Below are 24,536 nucleotides of genomic sequence, written 5' to 3'. Positions count from 1 at the left end.
ACTTTAATGGCTGCCCCCGTGGCTACACAGCAACTTATTTATATAAACTATAGTAGAGTTACTGTAGCAAACACACAACTTTTACTAGTGCAGGGCAACAGTACATTATATTTTAATTACTTTAAAAAACATTCATTTTTTGGTGTTACTGTTCCTTTAAAATTGCAGACCTCAGCCATCTCGGCCATAACAGAGGTCCAATGGGCTAAGAAGCCCAGAGTGGCAAAATTTTTTGGCAGGGGCATTGCATATAAGGCCTCCAACCAGGTCTCTGACAGCAACATGGAGTTTACCTCTGGTATTAGAGAGATTAACTCTGAGTCCTTTTGAACCATTGGAATCAAATCTGGACATGCTATTGACTTTAAAGACAGTCTTTCTGGTAGCAGTCGCATCTTCTCGCAGAGTGAGTGACTTGCAAGCTCTGTCATCCAGACAGCCGTACACAATTTTGCAGGCTGACAAAGTTCGGTTGCGCACAGTGCCGGGGTTTTTGCCTAAAGTGGTTACGGAGCAACACATGAACACAGAGATTTGCTTACCGTCATTTTCTCCTAATCTGGAGTCGGAACAGGAGAGACAATGGCACAAATTAGACATGGTCAGATGTCTATCGATATATTTAAATAGAACAAAAGCTTGGAGAAAATCACAGAAGCTGTTTATAATTCCTGCTGGTACCAGGAGAGGTCTGGAAGCTACTACTTCCACAATAAGCAGGTGGATCGTTGACTGTATCAAGCGAGCTTATCAAGAGAATGGAACATGTTTTCCAAAGGGCATAAAGGCACACTCCACAAGGGCAATTAGTGCTTCATGGGCATTTCAGGCGAAAGTCCCGTTGGAAGAAGTATGTAAAGCAGCCTCCTGGAATTCTGCAAATACCTTCCTAAGGCACTACCATTTGGATGTACAGTCCACAAAAGTATCAGATGTGGGCTTAAAAGTTTTGGGATCTGTTTGTGGTCCAAAATAAATTATTTTCCTAAGCATCAAAAAGTGTTTTGTGGTTTGAAACCCACCCTATCAGATTACTCTAGTATATCACTCATAGGGGCTGATTTACTTACCCACGAACGGGTCGAATGGAGTCCGATTGCGTTTTTTTCGTAATGATCGGTACTTTGCGATTTTTTCGTATGTTTTGCGGATTCTTTACGAATTTTTCGGATCCAATACGATTTTTGCGTAAAAACGCGAGTTTTCCTATCCATTACGAAAGTTGCGTAAAAAGTTGCGCATTTTGCGTAGCGTTAAAACTTACGCGAAAAGTTGCGCATTTTTCGTAGCGTTAAGTTTTAACGCTACGAAAAATGCGCAACTTTTCGCGTAAGTTTTAACGCTACGAAAAATGCGCAACTTTTTACGCAACTTTCGTAATGGATACGAAAAACTCGCGTTTTTACGCAAAAATCTTATTGGTAACGAAAAATTCGTACAGAATCCGAAAAAATCGCAAAACATACGAAAAAGTCGCAAAATGTTCGTTTTCAAGTCGGAACTTTTCCAATTCGGGTCGGATTCGTGGGTTAGTAAATCAGCCCCTTAGTGTGAAGGCTGCCATAGTGACCAGGGAAAAGAGAAAATTTTACTTCATACTTACCAAAATTTTATTTTCCTGGTTACTATGGGCAGCGTTCACACTAACCCAACCCAGTAAATGCTCGGACAAAAGACAAGGGCAAAAGGGTAGGAGGGGTGTATATGTAGGTAGGTGTTTCTGACTGGGGGATTGATCAACCTGTCCTACCAACAAGGGGGAGGGGAAATCTCTTAGTGTGAACGCTGCCCATAGTAACCAGGAAAATAAGATTTCGGTAAGTATGAAGTTAAATTTTCTCTTTTCTCCTTCCTAAGCCCCTTTCTGCCTGCCTTAATTCTCATATCTTCAATTCTTCACCACCTTCTAGAATTTTCCCCTCTCCATTCAAACAGGCGTGTTTCAAGTCTTTTCTGAAAACTTAACCTAACAAAAATTGAACTAATCATGTTTGCCACCTAAACCAGGTCCTTCTCCCCTAGTATCTCTATTGATGGCATGCTTATTAACCCTTTCAACTCTGCATGTTGTTTGGGAGTAATATTTGACTTCTCGCTCTCCTTCTCTGACCATATTGTGAAAGAAAACAGAAACCATTTTTTTTTCCTAACTCCATCTTGGGTTTTGAAATATTAAATATTTAATATTATTAAACTTAAGTTGTTTTTCTGTTAAAAAGCTATGTTTTATGAGTTTTTCTGAGTCTTTCTGAAAGAGGGCCCTCAAATGTACTTAGGCCCCTCCACCCATTGTGTTTGCGTAACTGAGGAGCCTTGTTGGATTGGCCACTGGGCTCCTCCACCTTTTGTCTACTTTTAAAGTCCTGTATGACTTTAACCGTATATATGTGTGAGCTTGTGTGCTTAATATTTAAAGTATCGTTTTGGAGACAACTCCATCACGACTGTCTGTATACTCTCATTCACGTGAATAAACATATCTACAATCAAACTGGCCTATCCAAAAGTTTGGTGTTAAAGGAAATTGGAGGAGATGATTGGATACTGAGACCTTTGGTGCCAACAAAGGTGAGGCCAAGATTTGTCTCTTATAAGCTCTTACTATCACTTTCATACCCTCTCTTGGCTGTATCTACAAGAGTAGCCAGCTCTAAGACCCTTGGATAGGCCAGCTGTAAGTTGTTTTGTATGTCTCTGTTCTAGTCTGTGCCTAACCCCTGTGAGTTTAGTGTGACAGCTGTTCATAACCAATTACATATTGCGTTCATGTTCAGGTAACTGTGGATGTACTAATGTGTCAGTGAAAGTGTTTTTTGTTTAATAGTGATAAGAGTTCTCTAAATGTTCTATAACTAACATCTCACTGTGTAACAATATTAAAAAGGATTCACTGCAGAATGATACTAGTAAAGATTGCCTACTATCAGATATAGAGTGCAGTCATTGGCTGTACACACTGAAATTAGCTCTAGCACTTCTTGTGGGATTTGGTTGCATCTCTCTGTTCTGGAAAATTTGAAGTGAATAAAAGAGGGGTTATCGTATATGTGAATTTTAGCCACCTGAACCCACTATTTAGATTATTTCGTGTAAAGGGGGGAGCGTGAGCGTCTCCAAGCCCAGTTCTAGGGGAACTCTTTACCAAAAATGAGAGCACTACCTCAACTTGTGATACCTCTGATCCGGAATCAGAGAAGATAGAGGAGCTCCTAGTATTCCACTGTCTAAGGCAGTGATGAGGGATTCCACTGTTGCCTGATGCAGTGATGAGTGAATGGCAAGTGGGTATTTAAGTGGCTTCATAATCAAATGGTCTAAATTAACAAGACAGAACGATATGGCTATCACACGTGATGGTACCTTTGATACACTCAAAAGGGCTACCCTATACAAAATTTCCAGTCAAAATTATGTGGCTCAATTGAGTTAGAAGCATGGGGCAGATGAATGCTGGTATTCCATTAGAAGCGGGACACACAGTAGGGATCCATGTAACTAAGATTAGGAAGACAAGGAGTGAGGAAGACAAGGAGGGTTATGACTAAATGAGAGAAACAGAGTGATTAGTTCTGTCAGTAGTAGTAGATTTATTAAATAGTAACACCCTACGGGGTGACACAAAGGTTGCTCCCAAGCATGTACACACTTCCCTGTCTTGAGACACAGATGGGTCAAACTAGCACCCATATGGGCACAGAATTCCAACTTATACAAGGACAGTGAGCGTCATCTGGGAATCCCCTCAGTCCCCAGAACCGCCCAATTTATCCTTGAGAGTGGGTAATTTATCCAGTGTCTCCTGTGCCCTTTCCCAGGCTCACAGACTAACTGGGATAAACTCTAACACTCAGTTGGTGGAGGGTACTATAGATGCCCAAATAAAGGGGAAAGTGTATGTATGTATGTATGTATGTATGTGTGTGTATATATATATATATATATATACTGTATATATATATATATATGTATATACAGCCTTTTAAACAGCACACCTTTAGCTTAAGATAATACCTGTGTGAAGTTTCTTTGCTTTATTGCATCCAACGTCTCCGTTCCTAACTGGAACTTTCATCCCTGATTGGGGAACATACTTGGAGATAACAGGGTTACTGGATATACCCACCATATGCATTGGACCTATGTTTGCTTATTACACAGTTAAAATAAAGGATTTACCTAAGATTCATGTAGGTAACACAGATTGTGAAAATTCTACTGTGAATTTCTAGATGGACTATATGGTAAAGAAATGTGATAAGATGCATGGTAATTGTTATGATTTTTGTTGGTGTGGAAAAATGCATGCTTCTTGTACCCCCAGGTGTTCCTGCCCTGATCGAGAAGAAGATGAAGATGGGAGTTGTGAGTCTAAGGTGACAGATAGCATGAGATGGTTTCAGATTTGGCTAGGGTATCACTGTACAATCGTTCCTAGGGTACTCAGACAAGGACTATACTATATTTTTGGAAGCTGAGCTTACTCATGGCTCCCTATGGGAGCACGGGGAAATACCATGTACTTCATGTACCATGAAGAAGAGTTTTACCTGCTATTAGACAACATCTGAACATCTCATACATAGACAATCAAGGTATCAATTCCAGGGTAGATAAACAAAAGAGGGAGTTATTTTCCACCTCAGATAAATCATGAATGTGGTTCCCTGCCTGGATAGGATGGGGAATAGAATTGACCAATAGATGCCAGTATAATGGATGGCATAATTAATGAAACCACAAATTCCATCCAAATAATAAATGAGGAATTGGACCAAGTCAGAAAGATGACATTACAGAATAGAATGGCCTTAGATTAACTACTAGCAGTTGAGGGAGGGGTTTGTGCACTCATAGATAAGGAGTGTTGTACTTGGATTAAAGATCTGCATGACCCAATTGATGCCCACATGCACAAGGTAAAGGAATTACAGCAGAGAGCTAGAGATATATCCAAGGAAGAATGGAATCCCTTCTCTTGGATGGGAGGTGTAGGAACTTGGCTTTAGTTTTTTTTTAACTTTTAACGGAAACCATAGTTTATGTGATTAAATATGTTTGATGTTGTATATAGTAGTATAGTAGTAAGGTTGATATTGTGTTGCAGCAAATACAGCATCAGGGGTTAAATAGACAGGCTGCCAATGGGAGGAAGTCTGTCTATTGGGCCCCTGAATAAGAGGTATATCTTCTTCTTTAGTGATGAGTGAATTTTTTTGCCAGGCATGGATTCGCAGCGAATTTCCGCATTTTGCTATTGGGGAATAGTTTTGCGAAACTTCCATGAAAATTTGGTGCGGAAAAATTTGCCATGCATCAAAATATTTTGTTGCGCGTCAAAATTGGGTTTGGTCACCTCAAATTGGGTGTGGTCAAGTAAAAAGGGGACGCGACAGAAAAAGCTTGGACGAAAAAGACGCAGGCGACAAAAAAATTGTGTGACAAATGCGTTTCACAAATTTTTTTACGTTTTGTGAATTTTATGGCAAAGCGAAATGGGACAGATTCACTCATCACTATTCTTCTTCTAGTCAGCGACCCTCTGTGCTTTGGCCAACATTATCCACAGAAGGATCCCATGCCTGTTTGAGTAGGATAAGGAAGAGACCGCTGATTTAAATGAGAACCCAGATAGGCAACTCTCTACTGCCACTGGATCTGCTATTAAGAAGTAGGTGAGCGTTGGAAAGGTCTGGGTATAGTATGTATATATGTTCAGGTATGAACAACAGGGAGGAAATGTGCAAGAAAACAGAAACCATCTTGTTTTATTAACTCCATGTTGTTCATATCATTTAATATTAGAGGGTTTTAAAATATGCTTAAAGGAGAAGGAAAGGCCAATAAAGAGTTAATCTCATGCTGCAGGCATACCTTTACTTGTCCCAATAGTGCCCTTAAGTCTTCCCATATTTCTCCCGTTCAGATGATCAGAAGCCAAACAGGAAGAAAAAACACTGAGCTGTGTAAAGAAAGTTCCCATAATGCCTCACTCCTGCACACCAAGACCAAGTGAACATGCTCAGTTAGTAAGACTATGAGTCAGCGTCCTGCTGATTGGCTCAGAACCACATTCCTAAGGGCAAGGGGAGTGAGTTCTTAGCATTCTTGAGGGAGGGGGGAGCAGGAGAGAGCAGAGAGCTGCGTGTTTGTGGCACAGGAATTACAGACATAGAGAAATCTTTTGACAGAGAAGTCAGTGCAGAGTGCTTATGGCTGTATTTACATAGACCTTTCTGATAAAGCTTTCTTAATTTTTACCTTTCTTTCTCCTTTAAGTTGTTTTTCTGTTAAAAAGTTTGAGTCTGAAAGAGGGGCCTCAAATGTACTTAGGCCCCTCCACCCATTGTGTTTGCGTAACTGAGGAGCCTTGTTGGTTGGCCACTGGGCTCCTCCACCTTTTGTCTACTTTTAAAGATGAGTCCTGTATGACTTTAACCGTATATATGTGTGAGCTTGTGTGCTAAATATTTAGAGTATTGTTTTGGAGACAGCTCTCTCACGACTGTCTGTATACTCTCATTCACATGAATAAACGTATCTACAATCAAACTGGCCTATACAAAAGTTTCACTTTAACAATATTAACAATACTGTCAAAACCTGTCACATTGTCTTACACAATATTGTCAACATTTTCTTTCACATGCAACAGCCAAAATGCTCATGCATGCTCCCATCCTATTCCCTCTTGACTACTGCAACTTGATACTAACTGTCGTCCCTGACTCTCACCTGTTCCCACTACAGTCTGTATTAAATACTGCTACTAGAATTCTTCTCTCATCTATGAGAGAAGTCCTTAAAGAGAACTGACACCAGAGATGAAATAATGTTTTACATCTATTATAACACTGTATTTGCATGATATTTATCATTTTGCCTTAAAAGTATTTGCCCAATGCCACTATGTTACCTATCTGATTCCCCATGTTCCTCTAAGGGGGCTGCCATATTTGTGCAGCAGGAGTCCGTTAGCATTAGAAGCTATAACTGACAGGCTGAGAAGGGATAAACAGGTTGGCAAAACAGTCAGGTTTAGGGACTTCACGTATTAATTACTTACGAAAGCCAACCATTCAGTGAAAAATGATCAATACAACCTATAGGTAACTTTTAATGTACATTTTGAAGAGTACTTTTTTTGTGTCAATATCACTTAAAAGGCCTTATCATGGCTTCCCATATGAGTTGTGTCAAAATTACATTCTGCATATTATTTTAATTTTAAAAAAATCCATATTTTCATTAACAGAAACCATAGATATTACTTAATAAAAAACAAAAGTATGTTCAGCACAAGCTTCATTCAGCTAATGTTGAAAAGGGGTGTATACAGCCCCTTTAAGGGTTAATCCACTTGTATATTGCATAGCAACATGTAGTGAGAGTACTAGCTGATGCAAATAAAATCATACTGCATGTAGAGTATTTATTTTTATTTAATAAATAGCACCAGAGACACTGGAGATAGATGGGTCATCTTACTGTGGACAGGTGAGAAAGGTTATTAAGGTTACAGGACAGGAGGCAATTCCAAAAGAAAGGATATTATGGATCAGTACTGTCCTATACAGTAGGGCACATATTTAAAAATAAATACTGTTATAAACAGCATTATAAAAAGCTCAACCCTGCTTTTTTATTTGTGTCTATGGTTAGGTACAAATTGGGTTACTCGTACATAAAATACGCTATATGCTGGGCTGTATTAAATATGATTCAAATAAACCCTACATTAAGCAGTTTTAATAAGCACCTCTGTATACTGGTATGTTTTTGGAATATTACTCATATTCACTGAAAGAGTGGACAGTGTTAGGGCAAAAAATAAAAGATCATAATGATAATTTGAAGCCTGGTAAAGGAGAGGGCTCATTTCTAGAATTTCAGGAGGAAGAGTTGATGTTGGAAACCCAGGAATTTGTTTGCCAGGTATCACTGGTGGTCTTCAACCTCTCCACGCTCTGCAGATTCCTCTTTGGAGGCAGGTTTATTACTCAATGTGGTCTCTTTAAACACAAACCATACATTGGCAGCCCAGATAAGGAAATTCAGAAAGCCAAAGAGCTGTAAAAGAGAAATAGCAATAATAATATTTAGACAATGATTTGGGGTATGGATTTGCAAAATAATTAAATATTCTTCTGTTTACTTTTAATCAAATCACTTATTGCTCAAGAGACCAAGACAGAATTAGGAGAGGTTTAGGATGCTTGACCATTTTGTAGTTAAAGGAAAATTAAAGTCACCCCCCCAACCGTGGCCCCCAATAGTGGACTTTTAGCTGTAAATGTAACACAATGTAGCGCCATGAAGTTAGTGGTCATGATATTGTGCTACTTGACAACATTTTTCTAGCTTTATGGAGGCCAGGATCATGCACAGTTGAAGCTTATCTGGTGCTAATTTTGACTGTGCGTGATTCTGGCCTCTGATCACTGGGAAAATAACATCAAGTGATCCAAGATGGTGGCCTTTAACTCTGTTTAACGCTGTTATATTCAATGTTTATTTTCAGCTACTGAAATGGGGCAGAACTGGGAGGTCCACTGGGTTGTTGTTCAGGTATCTGGAAGGGGTCTAAGGTATTTTAATGGATTTGCCTTCATTAACCATGAACACTTTGTAAAAACTTTAATGACATGGAAACAAGCAGAGCTTCAGGAAGGTGTTTGTTTTGCTTGCACTGTTTTATCAATGACAAGTCTTACCACAGAAATGTTAGCAAGTGCAAAATATGGTTGAGAGCCAGCATTGCATGTTGCTTTTTCCATTTGGCACAGAGGCATTGAAGAGACAAGGTTGGAAGGTTGAGTGGCCACCTTCACATCCATCAGTCCTTTCCCCCAAGCTGAAGCTGCCACAAGCCACAAAAAGGCAAAGGCACCAGTCACGCACAAATCCTGAAGGAAAGAAATTGGAGCTTTAAAGATTGCATAATTCTCTAGAAATCCTTAAAGGAACAGTTCAGTGTAAAAATGAAACTGGGTAAAATGGATAGAATGCACAAAATTAAAAATATTTGCAATACAATATAGTTAGTTGGGCAAAAATGTAATCGATTAAGGCTGGAGTGGACAATAATAGCCAGAACTATACTTCCTGCTTCCAACTCTCTAACCTCTTAGTTAGTCAGTGACTTTAGTGGGGGGCACATGGGACATAACTGTTAGTTTGTGAGCACACATGTTGATTAAGGCTGGAGTGGACATAATAGCCAGAACTATACTTCCTGCTTCCAACTCTCTAACCTCTTAGTTAGTCAGTGACTTTAGGGGGGGGCACATGGGACATAACTGTTAGTTTGTGAGCACACATGTTGATTAAGGCTGGAGTGGACATAATAGCCAGAACTATACTTCCTGCTTCCAACTCTCTAACCTCTTAGTTAGTCAGTGACTTTAAGGGGGGGCACATGAGACATAACTGTTAGTTTGTGAGCACGCAGGTCAGATTCAAATGCAAACTAACTGATCAGTTATGTCCCATATGGCCCCCACTCAAGTCACTGATTGGTTACTGACTGCTAACATCTTAGAGAGCTGTAAAGGAGGAAACAGTGTTCTGGCCATTATGTTAGACATCTGCCTGCTTCAGCCCTTATAGATTACATTTTTGGCTAACTAACTATATTACAAATATTTTTTATTTTGCGCAGTCTATGTATTTTACCGAGTTTCATTTTTACACTGAACTGCTCCTTTAAGAAACTTTTATAGGTCAGTGTTAAAGGGGACCTGTCACCTAGACATAAAAAACTGAATAATAAAAGTCCTTTTCAAGTTAAACATGAAACACAAATTACTTTTTCTTAATAACACATCCATACCTATTATAAAGGCATTTAAAAATCCCAGCTGTCAATCATATATTGCCTGCCCCGCCTCTATGCCTTAGGCATAGAGGTGGGGCAGACAATACCTTTAGCTTTCTATTCAGCACTTCCTAGTTGTCACTGCACTTCTCACTTTTCCCCTTCCTCCTTATCACCTAATTATGTAGCCAGTGCATGGGCATGGGCATCTGGTCCTCCAACAAGATTTTGGGGTGATGCAAAGCTTGCCTTACTAACAGTGTCCACAAAATGGCACCTGCCTGCTTGCTGTGATTGAGTAATTCCAAGACGGAAGGAAACAAGATTTATATTATTTATATAGTGTAAGTAACGTTTATTTTGCTCAACTAACATGATAGAAAAGAATTTTGAGATTTTGACAGGTCCCCTTTAAATATGTAGCTGTAATTTATTTATGAGTAGGTATCATTCTGACCAACTGATGTATATGTCATCTCTTTTGAAAAATATAATCTATTTCAAATTATGTATCAGTCACAGTTCAGCCTAGGCCCTCTGCATGCCTCCGTGTGTTCACTCTATTGCAGCAGGTTTAAACACTGTGTTGAGTTTCACCAGACACTTATCAGTCTGGATTCTTTTGAATGTGAAAAGTTTCCACTGAGATTCTGCTTGTGTTTGGTTTTTTGAGTTGCCTTACGGTTTTTGTTCTATTGTTAAGTTGTTTATGGTTTAATTTACTTTTCTTTAACTGGAAAATCCAAAACTATAGCATTCACATTAGAATGATTATATCATGTCTTGGTCACATTTATAAAGACTGCAGTGTAATTTAACCAGTGAATGGTTTCTTGCACAATACTCATTTTCAGAAGATTTTAGAAGGTTTTACTTTTGCATCCTACAGCTATATGCTATAAAAATCAGATAAGTGGACCAAAGATGCAGTGTATTTCAACTGTTAAACAACTTTCCAGGTTTCATTTTATAGTGTGCGTTAATTCATCCCATTGTCATTTTGACATTTTGAAAGAAAAAAGTTAATATAATTGCACTTTAGGTCAAAAGTGTAGGTGATTACCTCCTGAGATATTTTAGAATATGTGCATAAATGTCTTTATATGCCTAGAAAAGAGTTAATATAATTGAACTTTAGGTCAAAAGTATAGATGATTACCTCCTGAGATATTTTAGAATATGTGCATAAATGTCTTTGTATGCCTAGTAACAAATAAGGTAAAGTACATTTTCAATATTTTATATCATTATGCAATAATGTTTTCCTCTCTCACTAGCATTCTATTCTCATTTTTTTTGCTTCATACCACAATTGGCACTCGGCGGATTTTGGTGTATTCTTCGTGGAAGCGCAGATAGACGACCAGTGCAAACATAGAGTATAGGAATGCAAAGACTCCCATGGTAACAAAGAACTCTGCGGGGGCTGAGAAATCCCCTGTCAAGTGGAGAATACGCCTTTCTATATCTTCACAAGCTGGCATCTCATAGCGCTGGCGATACAGCCTAAAAATAAGAAGCAAAATGTAACATAAGGACTAAAAACAAAATGAGATTATGATAACCAGTCTGAATTACATATATTTAGGCTGAAAAATCAAATACCGTATAAACTTTTGTGCAAAGGAACCTGCCCAACTACTATTTAATTCAGAGGAAGGTGATAGTCAAATCTGAAGCCTCTCCAATTTGCCTCACGGAGGAAAAAAAATCTTTTCTGACTACAAGGGCCTTTCAGTAACAGTTGTATTTTGTGTTTTTTTAGCATTAAAAGTCACAGGGAAAAAAAGTTGCACATTTTTTGAGATTTATTATGTGTCCAGGTGGCTAAAAATTAGAATCCAACAATTCGCCAGTTAAAACTTGCCGAGATTGTGTAGAAGTCAATGGCAGATTTTTTACGGTGTCTCTTTTGAAAAATTTGAGTTTTCAGGGTGGCAATATGAAAGTGTCAGTTTCTGCAGCTTTTTCCCACGTGGACTGCCAGACTTTTGTGGAAATGAATTTAGGATTTCTAGGAAAATGCGGCCAATGTCCCTGCAACTGCTAATGTAAATCACTAATGGACTGAACTTTCTGTCTTTTTGGTAGAAGCCCTCACACAGACTAGTGATTGGCTACTTGGACCCTGATTTAACTACTATTTGGCTCTGTATATAGCCAACATTACAAAGGTAGGTAGAATTTTAGAATAATTAGTAATGGTTGATATTAAGGGTTTAGTCTTGTTAGAAGCTTAATCTTGATAATTTACAAATTAACAAAGATTGGGAGAAGGATACCATATTATTGTAAAAGAGGAAAAAAATACTCATAACTGCAAAATGTGCGAGTAACACCATATTATGATACAAAGGAAAAATATTACTGATAACTGCAAAATGGGTAAATTATTTTAGCAATGTAAAAAATGCTAGCAATGCCTAGGTGCCTTATATATTCCCTTGTATAGAACCCATTATCGAGAATTCTCGGGACCAAGGGTATTCTGGATAATCTTTCCGTAATTTGGATCTCCATACCTTATTGATACTAAAAAATCAATAAAACATTAATTAAACCCAAAAGGTTTGTTTTGCCTCCAATAAGGATTAATTATATCTTAGTTGGGACCAAATAAAAGGTACTGTTTTGTTACTACAGAGAAAAAGGAAATCAATTTTAAAAATCTGAATTATTATTATTTATTAAAATGGAGTCTATGGGAGAAAGACTTTCCGTAATTTGGAGCTTTCTGAATAATGGGTTTCCGGATAACAGATCCTATACCTGTATTATGGTTTTAAAAAAACTTACTTAAGCAATCATATTTTGGTTAGCTTTTAAGTTGTTACGCTACTGACCTTAAGTCTGCTAAAAATCATTTAAACACTAAATAAACGCAATAGGATTGTTTTACCACCATTATGAATCCATAATGGTGGTAAAACAATCCGATTGTAGCTTAGTTACCCTTAAGAGTACACAAAGATCCCATACCTGTAGTTGCATTTTATATATTTAATATGTATCACTTAATATTAACGTGTAACATTTAATGCATTACTGGAATGGTTTTCAAAGATACTACCTGAACTATGCATGTGTTATTGGCAAAACAATTACGCAGCAATGTTTACAGTTCATTACTAATATTCAGGAAAGTCTCGAAGTAATTTATCTCAGTTACAGGAATATATGTTCTTGTAACTGAGCTAAGATGCTGGTTTTCTGGTTATTAAGCCTGCTAGCGTTTAGATTTTCTTTTTAATTACCTGAATGGGTATGCAAAGGGAACTGAGATGAGCTTTATTTCTGTGTCTGAGTCCGTCTCTGTCTTGCACATGACAGTTGCTGCTGTCTCTCCACTGTATGACCCACAACATCCAAAGGCAAATATAGCAAACAGCTAAGATGGGGGATGACAAGAGTAAGAACGGGAAATAATTATTTTTAGATTGGCAAATCTAAAGTCATGTCAAGCAAAATAATAAAGGGCTTTAAATAAGAAGGCTTAAAGAAAACAAACAATAATAATGTTACAAACAAACATGCATCTTTGCTTGGTGCAGTATTATTGGTCATCACTGCATTAGTCACAATGTAACTGCTTCTGTAAACCAAAATGCATAAATTGCCAACACATACATTAGAAAATTCTCCTTTACACAGCTTTAAAAAAAATGCATTTGTTTTGGACACATCCACATTTATTATTACACTCAAGTGCTGAGGCAATTTATGTCAGCATGTGCTTAAACCATGAGGAATCCTTCATTTTTTCTCTGAGACAGTCCCAGGGAATTTTGTTTTGTCAAAATAGCCACAACAAGATGTCAGAGATCTTGTCACACTAGCCTTATGTTATGCTAGATGCTACATGAGAAGATAAATTGCTCCCACCTTTAGCGCTTTAAAGATCTTTCAGGTAAAGTAATAAAAGATTCAAAGTTTGCCCAATTAAATGTTTGCTTTCAAACAGCAGACCAATAAATGCAACCAGCTGATGTGTATGAATATAGTTACTAAACCAGTAACAATCTTTGTACAAAAGGAGAATGTTAAAATAATAGAACATAGAAAGCTATAAACAATTACATTCAAGAGGGAAGTGTAGAGAGGCTCGTGAGTAATACAGCTTACAGTCTAAGTGGGTGGGTAACTCACAGACACAAATAAGAGGGTAAGAAGCAGTTTACAGTTATTGAGGCATTGCCTCATAAGTGCCGAATTAGATGTTATGTTGTTACTCTAAAGGTGGTCATCAGGGCCGCCATCAGGGGGGCACAGGGGGGACAGTTGCCCCGGGCCTGGACATTTTTCACTATTAAGGGGGGCCTGACCATGCTACAGCTTTTTGACTAGCTCGGCCCTCTTTAATCATCTATGGGCCCTGTGAATTGCCTGTTGGTCACGCCCGTACGTGTGACACCAGTATGCACAGGGCGTAACCTTATAAAAGGCCCTGTCTCCTGTCGCATGGAGACAGAAGTGAAGAGGCATCATCCAGGCAGGATCTTGCAGGAGGAGCCAGACGCCGCCGCCGCTGCCAGAGAAGCAGAAAAAGCTGCCAGAGGAGCCAAAGAAGCCACCAGTGTGTGAGGGGGCCCTGGGCAGGGGTGGCAAAGCACTTTACCTATACCAAAACTTAATAACAGGCTTAATAACTCTTATTATTAGTTATTAATGGCAGGCTTAATAACTTTGGCCAAATGTGTTCCATTTACATTTTAGTGCTCATGTCTGTGTGTACATTGTTCAGATGGGAGGGGCCAATGGGGTAGGAGCCACTGGAGGAGGGGGAGGCGTGGGAGGGGGGCCCAGAAATTTTTGTTGTGAGGGGTCCCATGATTTCTGATTGGTGGCCCTGGTGGTCCAGGGATTCAGGCCCTTCAGACTGATATGGCAGTTTATTTGCCTGTGTATGGGTACCCTCCAATGGGCCTACCCGACCAATATCTGGCCTAAAATTGGGCAGGTATCCATCAGGCAGGTTTGGTTTTTCCATTGGATCAGGGACCACCTTGGCTCATTGATGTGGTCCTCACTCCAATAGGTCCTAATTCGATCATTTGACTTGAGGGCCAAACAGAACTGGAAGGTGGGAAGATTACCAGTTTAGTTTTGTTAATGTTGATTTTTAGGCAAAGAGATGACATGAATGCAGAAATCGACACAAGCTAAAAGCAAGGGTAGGTCTGGAGAAGAAAAGTCGATTTGAGTATCATATGAATATAAGTGATACTGAAACCCAAATAAGCTGATTAGCTGGTGTATGTTATATGCATCATATGATAAAAATTCCAAATAAATCCCTTTTTATTCCAGATTGTGATAAAATCCTATGGGGTAAATTCTTGCACTAAACACAGTATGATCTAAGAATGTAAAGAGACACTATTTGCCTGAAGAACAGCCTCAGTCTTTCTACTCCAGAGAAGATAAATACAGTTTTGACAACCTTTCCTTATAATCATGACAGTAATTAATTATGCTGCATATCTCTGCAAAGAGCAGAAATCTTTATGAAGTAGCATGCAAAATTGCTCTGCATTTAGGATTCAGTCCTACCAAGCATTCAAGGTGGCCATACATAGGCAATATGCCCACCTTTAGGTGGGCATATCGGGAAAAGATCTGCTCATTCGGCGAGGTCATCTTACCGTGTATGGTCACCTTTATAAAGAAGCTGTAACATTATGCTTTTATCTTTTGGATGACTGCCTATTTTTATTCAAGTACTTTGATAGCTTTTGCAGATACTGACATTTATTGTATTTATTTTTTAAATGACCTGGCAAAGTCGTAAAATTTTGAGTATTTTTACCCAAAATTTTCCACAACATTGCCAGTTTATTAAAAGGAGAGTAGAAGTTAAATTAAATTTTCATTCATTAAAATTCTCTTTCCATTGGAGGACATTCAAATCTTAAAATTTTACGAGGTGAAATTTCTCCAGTAAAGAGCACAAGACATTTTCAGTTTTGTAGTTCATGTGCAGTAAGATGTGTTGTGAAAATACACCTGACAAAGTGAGGTAAACATTAGCAAAGTTAGATGAGGAGAAAATTCACATTTTTGTAAATATGTCCCCTAAGACATTTCCAATGCCATGTGAATATTTTTAATAAAACACTTAAAAGAGATGTTCACCTTTTGAAAAGTCCTACCAAAGTTGTAGGACATTGCATAAGAAGCGTCTTACCAAATAAATTATTGTGTCAAAAATAGATCATTAAAAATATTATTAAAAATCGAAGTCTGCACTGACAGCAAAGTAAACTTGGGCTTTCAACCTCTGGAGAACTGGATCACCAACCCCCTCCTTCACCACGTAAATGCAGAAATCAGTAGCAGGTAAGAATTCTCTGTGAGTACAGTGGGCCACCACGTCACTACTTGGCAGCCTATAAGATTACCATTGTGCAGTGGAAAAAACTTCTGAGGACCAAGACAACTTCAGACACATGTAATCCATGGGTCTGTTTCTGTCACTAGGGAGAGGTGGGACTGTTGTCTGGTGAAATCTTTGTCTAAAGAGGGGCCCAGCCATCTCACAAAACTTTTGCAAATTGTGAATTTATGTAACTTTTGCAAAAACTGCCCTGACTTGCCTAGAAACTGTAAATTATGTATCAAGTAATGACAATGCAGAGAAACTTGACAGGGGCTAACTTCACTGACCACTAATGAATTAAAAACTTAAAGCAAACTCCACTGACCTCATCATTAATTAGCACATTAATTAATGGAACTATTAATAATTTATTATAATCATTTATTACAGAGTAATTTCGGCTGTTTATATTGGAATCTATTATAAGGGGCATTGACTCACGGGAGGAGGGTGTTATTCTTCTCCTTTACAGAGCGCTGGTAAGGCCCCATCTAGAATATGCTGTCCAGTTCTGGTCTCCAGTGCTCAAACGGGACATTATTGAGTTAGAGAGGGTCCAGAGAAGGGCAACTAAGCTGGTAAAGGGTATGGAAAGTCTTAGTTATGAAGAAAGATTGGCCATGTTGAGTTTATTTACACTGGAGAAGAGGCGCTTAAAAGGTGACATGATAACTATGTATAAATATATAAGGGGATCATATAATAACCTCTCTAATGTTTTATTTACCAGTAGGTCCTTCCAACGGACACGAGGGCACCCACTTTATTTAGAAGAAGGGAGGTTCTGTTTAAATATTCGGAAAGGATTTTTTACCGTGAGAGCTGTAAAGTTGTGGAATTGCCCCCTGAACCAGTCGTACTGGCTGATACATTATATAGCTTTAAGAAGGGGCTGAATGGCTTTTTAGCAAGTGAGCGAATACAGGGTTATGGGAGATAGCTCTTAGTACAAGTTGATCCAGGGACTGGTCCGATTGCCATCTTGAAGTCAGGAAGGAATTTTTTCCCCTCTGCGGCAAATTAGAGAGGCTTCAGATGGGTTTTTTTGCCTTCCTCTGGATCAACTAGTAGTTAGGCAGGTTATATATAGGCATTATGGTTGAACTTGATGGACGTATGTCTTTTTTCAACCTAACTTACTATGTTACTATTTACTAAATTATATGAGCTATCACCTACGTGAAGTTTTCAGCAGTGGCATGGCTAGTTATTGGGCCCCAAACTTTGTGAACAAGACTTTTTTATGAACATATATTGTAACTACTTGGGGCCCCCATAGTTCCTGGCCCCCAGCAGTTGCAGGGCCTGTTTACTCTAATGTTACACCCCTGCTTTTAGTAAAATGATTGTTGGTTTGTATCATAGTAGCTGTTTTTGAAAAAAATACAATCCAACAAGTTTAACCTTTTTTCCCAGCAATTTTGAGTAGTGCACACAAGGGGTATGGCCTAATATACTGATACTGTGTTCATAAGGGGCTCTATATAAATAGTCTGCCCCAAATTTTCTTCTCAGGGTCGGACTGGGGGGTGCAGGGCCCACCAGGGGCCCTGCAGGTGCCCCCACCAGCAATGTCCCCCGCACCCCCCCCCCCCCCAGTTTTTTCTTGTATTCTTGAGTTAGGGCTAGTTAAAAGCTTATCAGGAATTCTTGACAGCATGTAGGTAAGGTTTAAAAGCAAAATGAACAATTATGGCCCAAGTGCCCCCCCCTTTCAAGTACCCAACAGGTTAAAGAGATGCAAAGCAGGAAGACATCCATTCATTCCAGCTTTTATAGATTACATTTCTGGCTAATTATATTGAAAATATTTTTTATTTTTCACAGCTCATCTTTTTACCCAGTTTTAGTTTTACACTAAACAGTTCCTGTATGGGTAATTTCTTTAGACCCTGGACAAAAGCACACTCCTTAAGATCCATTCAAAGACCACTTCTGTCCATGGTCTAACTGCGCTCTGCACCTTGCCCCAGATAAAAAATATAGTGCAGGGAGGAGCTGTGTCAGGCAGTAAAGATAGAGCCCCATTGTGGCCTGTGCCCACCAGCACTTCCTAACTTGCGCTTCTCAATTCCATAGCCCTACCATTTTTGGGCATTCTCAGTTTACTTTTAACTGCATTTGATACATTTTGGGGGGCATTATTACACTTGGTTGCTTTTACATGTAGTTCACTTTAATAGAGGAAACTACACCATATAAGATTAGACCTCTTGTCTCAGATCTAACCCCAAGTACTTTTCCTACAGTTGCCTTCTTGTAATTATTACGTCACCCAACCCCCTCATATCTAATTTAAAGATTTCTACAGCTGTGTCACCTTTCTCCCTCCAGTAGAGTTGACCCCAATTCATAGTCAATCAAAACTGTAATATTGTACCCAATTAAAAATGAACCCAGTACACTAGGAACCATTTATTATCTCACCTACAGTACAAAGGTTTGCATCTAGTTACTAATAATAAAAATGTGGTACATCTGCACTTTGGAACAGGGCCACCATCAGAAATCACAGGGGCCCCTCACAACAAAATTTTCTGGCCCCCCCCCCTCCTCCTCCTAAGCCCCATCCCCCAATGGCCCCTCCCCCAATGACCCCTCCCATCAGTACAAAGGACACACAGACATTGGTAGCCAGGGCCCCCCTAAAACATTGGTAGGCGGTGGTTATGTTTTGCATTGGTGCCAGGGCAGGGACCCCCAGTGTCCCCATACAATGGGCCACTCCCCACTGCAGCATCCTCCAGCTCCCTCCCAGTGTCCTCCCGAGCATCCTCCAGCTCCCCCCTAACATCCTTCCCAGCATCCACCAGCTCCCCCGTAGCATCCTCCCCAACATCCTTCAGCTGCCCCCAGCGTCCTCCCCTACATCCTCCAGCTCCCCCCTAGCATCCTTCAATTCCCCCCAGCGTCCACCCCAGCATCCTTCAGCTCCCCCTAGCATCCTCCCCAACATCCTTCAGCTCCACTCAGCATCCTCCCCAACATCCTTCAGCTCCACTCAGCATCCTCCCCAACATCCTTCAGCTCCCCTCACCATCCTCCCCAACATCAACCAGCTCCCCTCAGTGTCCTCCCCAACATCCTCCAGCTCCCCCCAGCGTCCTCCCCAACATCCTCCAGCTCCCCTCAGCGTCCTCCCCACCATTATCCAGCTCCCTCCAACATCCTCCAGCTCCCGCCAGCGTTCTCCCCAACATCCCTCAGCTCCCCCCAACATCCTTCAGCTCCCCCCAGTGTTCTCCCCAACATCATCCAGCTCCCCCCAGCGTTCTCCCCAACATCACCCAGCTCCCCCCAACATCCTCCAGCTCCCCCCAGCGTCCTCCCCAACATCCTTCAGCTCCCCTCAGTGTCCTCCCCCTCCCGCTCGCCTGCCTGCCTCCCTCCCTGCCTGCCTGCCTGCTGCGTCCAGCTGCTTCATTCGCCTGCATCCCCTGTCTCTTCTTAGGTCCCCCGTTTCACCGCTGCAGCTACTCTTTTATTAGGTTGCGCCCCATGCGTGCTGACGTCAACCTGCTGGCCACAAATGAACCAAGGGCCTGTAACTCTTTAAAGGGGGCCCATGCTTAAAAATTGTATCACAGCCGGGCCCCTTTCAAATCCACGATCGTTTGGGCCCGGGACAAGTGTCCCCCCTGTGCCCCCCTGATGGCGGCCCTGCTTTGGAATCCCAATGGGAATTTTCCCATTTCCCAATGGGATTCAGCCAAGATTTGCCTTTTTCACCAGGATTTGGATTCAGCTGAATCCATGCCTCTGGCCAAACTAAATCCAAATCCTTAAAATCACATGACTTTTTGTCACATAAACACAGCTGAAATTTTTTCACCACACGCTTTGCTCTTACACCCTTCCTTATCCTAATTTGCATATACAAATTTTGATTTGGTTCGGTATTTGGCCAAATCTTTTACTTTAAAGAAACAGTACAATTGACTCCTCCCTTGACTTTTTTTTTCATATGGGAGGTAGGGTTTTCCTATCAATGTTTTATCAATATGAATGTACATAAACTTTCAGTTTACTAAAAGTGGCAGCAACTGTGCTGAAAGTTATTGGAAGAGCAAAACTGGATAGATGGGAGGGGTGCGATTATACTGCCACTGTAACCACTATTGCTGCACAAATTTAATGACAGCATGTTGTGTATATATATATATATATAATTTTTTTTTGGCTTATAAACCTCATAGATATGAGCCAGCATAAATAACAGAGATTTCTCTTATTTGAGGCTTTTAGAACTGTTAAGGCCCACAAATCTCTAGTATTTAGGGAGGTAAGAGTGCAAACTGAGACACTGAGTGCTGTGAGATTCCAGGTATGTGGAGTATGGCAGTGGTGGAAAGGTTACTGACTGGGAAAGATTCCTACTCTGCAGTGAAATGTGAGAACAGCTATTTGTGAGGGCTGTACGGAGCTATAACAGTTGGTTTGGGGGGCAGGGTGTGTGGCATACAACTGAAGTCTTCAGAGGGGAACAGAGAGCAATCTTTTGGATAAATAATCTATTGTTATATGTAGGTACAATATTTTTGGGAAGACTTGAAATAAGAATTCTATTTGGAGTGGGAACTTCAAGATTTGTTTATTGAGCTATATTAGCTCAATAGCTATTAGCTATATATCTTTTAAGGCTGATGTATGTTGCTGTATGACAAACTGTGCTATTAGTAAAAATGATTGGGTTGCACACTTTCTGCTTGAATAAAATTATTGAGCTATATTGAGATTATACATTGGGGTAGCTTTAAAGGTACAATACTTAGAAAACACTTAGGTAGGTAACAGTTTTTATAATTATTGAAACAGGACAGTTTTCATTATGTGAATATCTACACACATCAAGAAAAATATAGAGGTATTATGAGTTAAGGCGTGCATAAGCAATTATGGGTGTAATACAACATAACATTCTAAACTTAATACAAAAAATATGTTATGCTTACCCATTCCAGTAACTTAATGAATCCCAATGGCTCCTCTAACCTCCTCCAGCGTAGACCAGCCAGTGGGTTCTAATAGGAGGGAGGAGAGATCAGTATTTGCCCGATTCATATTGAAAACTACACCAGATTCCATATTATCAACCCTTTCCTGCTACCTTCTTGCCAAGTCCTGCAAGGCCCCCCTCTCTGTCCATCGTTGAGGAGGAAACTGCTGTTGACATGGTCCTTATTTAAGGGTGTCCAAGGGTAAGTGGCTGGAACTCAGTCGTCTGAACAGAAGGGCTCAAGTATCCAAGTGAAGGGAGTGTGTCTGTTCCTCCTGATGACCAGCTTCTGTAAACCTGTTACTTTTTTCTGTACCTACCGTTTCCTCTCTCTTACAGCTTTACAATCTATAAATCTAGTTCATTAAATGTATATAGTATTTGTTTTATGCAGACAGGCTTTCTGTAAATTTGTACCACTGACACAATATTGTTTCTGGATATTCTGTAAATATGACTAAAAATCTGTATCAGTTTGATTACTGATATTTCCGCAACTTAATTAAGTTACATGCAATCTGCCAAAGTGGTTGTATATTTGGATTCCTTATATGTGGACTCTTTCCTGTGCCCCAGACTCACTCAGCCCCTGGCTTTCTGCCCTTTTTGCCTCCTCCCTCCTGTCTCCCACTGTCACCTCCTCACACCCTCTCTCTCTGCACTCTCTGATCAAAAAATCCTAACAGAGAGAGGGACAGCGTGAATGCAAAGGACACCTGATCCTCACTTACACACCCCATCCCAAAACAGGGCATAAGAAGCCATCAGTCCAGACAGGGAGATGGTGGGAGGTGTCACATTGGACTCTTTCTAGCCTGCAAATAAAGACCAAACAAACTAAAGGAACCTATAAGCATTTATTAAGGAAACTTAAGATCTGTGCATTAAGTGTGAACACTTCAACATGCATCTCAATTCCGTGATCAGAGCAGTCCGTCTTAAGCGTAACTTTGGATAATGTTTAATTAACATTTTTGAAATTATTTTTTCTATTTGCAATAGAATATAAAGCTTTTATGTAATATTCAGTGGGTCGTATTTTGTGTTTTGAAACTTCAGCCACCTAAAATATAGATCAGTGTTATCATTATGAAATGATGTAAAGACCTTCCTTATATATAAAGGTCTAATGCTGTCTTTCTAGGAGGGCTAATTGGAGCAGCTGCAGATTTGGGGGATGGGCTATAATCCAAAAATATCTCAAAGAGAAAAAATACAAAAAGTATGAATAAATACAGTTTTGTTAAAAGCCAGAAACTGTGCCATTCCTTTCCAACACAATTCTGCTTTCTACCATTTATCTGTAGCTGAGCCACAATCATACTATAAAAAATGTAGGCATGTTTTATAACATTACAACACATACATATATTCACATAAAAAAAGCATTTATGAAATATTTTCATATTTGTATTTATGACATTTTATATATTCTGCACTTAAATAACTTTATTACAGACTCTGGTTTGTGTATATACAAATAGTGTTTTAAGATGGTCGCATTAGGTTTTCATATGTAACCTTGGTGATAAAGTTATATATATACATATACAGTCCATTGCAAGTATTCTTAAGTGCAGTATAAAAATTGGCATTTTTACCATTGGCTGATGCTGAGCAGACAGTCTACTACAGTACAGGGTGAAAAGAACTGTTTCTTTGAAACTGGAAAACATCCACTCTTTGGTAAATATGTCCCCATGTTGTATTCAAGGGTGTACAGAAGTAGTTTTTAGCATAGGGGATAGCTGTGACTGATAGTTCAGGAAAATGCTAGACCATTTAAGAAAATGACACACCACACTTTAGTTGTGGTGAGCAAAACTCCAGCTTTTTACTTATATCAACTGAAATTGCTTAAATATCATTTGAGCATTTATTATTTTCTGAAAACTTGGCAATGAGTATTTTCAGTGAGTGAAGTGAGGATTTTAAGTTGACAAATTGTCTCTAAATGGCAACATTTACAATTTGGAACATTTAACATTGTTGGGAGTGGATACTTATGTTGCAGTTTCAACATTGGGGAGGAAAAGTATGATGTTAAAATCTGTGTATATTAGATGGCTGTGAGCCTTATTTTATAGTAACCTCTCTAGTCTTGCTCCTCTGTTTCTACCTTTATCTAAAAGGAAAGTAGCACACTGAATGAATCTGGAGAAAATCATAAGCAAACTTATCTAACCAAACATTAGTTTTATCCCATATATTAAGAAAAGATATTGGGGAATTTTTTAATCTGATTAATAAAAGTTATATTTTAGATTTTTTTGGGACATTTCTGCCTGTTTGATTGTTATTTGGAATGGTGCAGGATTTCTTTGGAGTTCTTTAAAGATCACAATATTTGTGATATTGTTTTTGGTATACTTACATTTAATACTCCTCTCTGCACATTACCCATTCATTTGCTTTAACTCTATCATTTATGTGAGCGGTGCAACCATTTCCCTAATTTATTTGCAAAGGTTTTTAAGTTGCTGCCATCTAAATCTTTCAAAAGCCTCTGTTGTGAAAGAAAATTATTTTTATTCATTAGCAACAGAGCAAACATGTTTTAATGCTCAATATGAATGATCCCTCACCCTATATTTACAGGGTACCATTATGAATTAATCAAAAAGATAAATACATTGTATGGAACAAAAAACACTCCTATCTAAGCAGTCTTAGGGGCACATTTACTAATCCACGAATCCGAATCCCGAATGGGAAAAAATCGGATTGGAAACAAACATTTTGCGACTTTTTCATTTTTTTGCAATGTTTTTGTCGCCGTCGCGACTTTTTGTCCCAGTGCTTTTGTAAATAAAATCCATAAAGCTTTAAAAGAAGAAAATTAGCCTGAACTGCGGTTACATCTGTAATAGCAGCCAAGGTTACAGGCTGATTATTAATCACTTGTGATGTAGAAAGCACGGGTTTCTATAGCAACATTCGAGTTAATGTGAATTGAGAATCAGTATATTGCACTTCCAGCAGCACAGTTAAATTCAACAAAATACACAGCATGGTTACATAAGCAGGCGCATCTGAGTTCAACAAGCAGGGGCTCCAATTAATACATTTTCTCAAAGCTTCATGTTTTCCTCATATTTTCGCCACAGCCGAATAAAAAACAGAAACACACAAGACTTTCTCAAAGCCTTCTTTTAGTGCCATGAATTGCTACTTTTGGACTACAGTACACGTACGTTTCCGGCGTCACTTCAACGCACTTTAACCCGGAAACCGCCTTGACGAAGCAAAGATTGGTACGGACTACATATTCCAGCATGCTGCGCACCGTCTTCCTTTTCCTGGCTCCGCCTACTAGGTTTAGCCAATGGAACACCACATGAGGCGCATGA

At 39.4% G+C, this 24,536-nt stretch overlaps 1 protein-coding gene across 1 annotated transcript; it reads right to left on the bottom strand.

Annotated features, from left to right (window-relative positions):
- Nucleotides 1-7,419: 7,419 nt before the first annotated feature.
- Nucleotides 7,420-21,697, bottom strand: sypl2 (synaptophysin like 2). Its single transcript, NM_001006110.1, is given in 6 exon segments — nt 7,420-8,067; nt 8,712-8,903; nt 11,122-11,320; nt 13,069-13,202; nt 21,143-21,211; nt 21,298-21,697. Coding segments are annotated over 6 exon segments (765 nt in total). The 5' UTR covers nt 21,337-21,697; the 3' UTR covers nt 7,420-7,935.
- Nucleotides 21,698-24,536: the final 2,839 nt, after the last annotated feature.

Source organism: Xenopus tropicalis, chromosome 2 (assembly GCF_000004195.4).
Source record: "Xenopus tropicalis strain Nigerian chromosome 2, UCB_Xtro_10.0, whole genome shotgun sequence".
NCBI lineage: Eukaryota > Metazoa > Chordata > Amphibia > Anura > Pipidae > Xenopus > Xenopus tropicalis.
The sequence above is the reverse complement of the archived record's forward strand: the minus strand, read 5'-3'. Positions and strand labels throughout refer to the sequence as shown.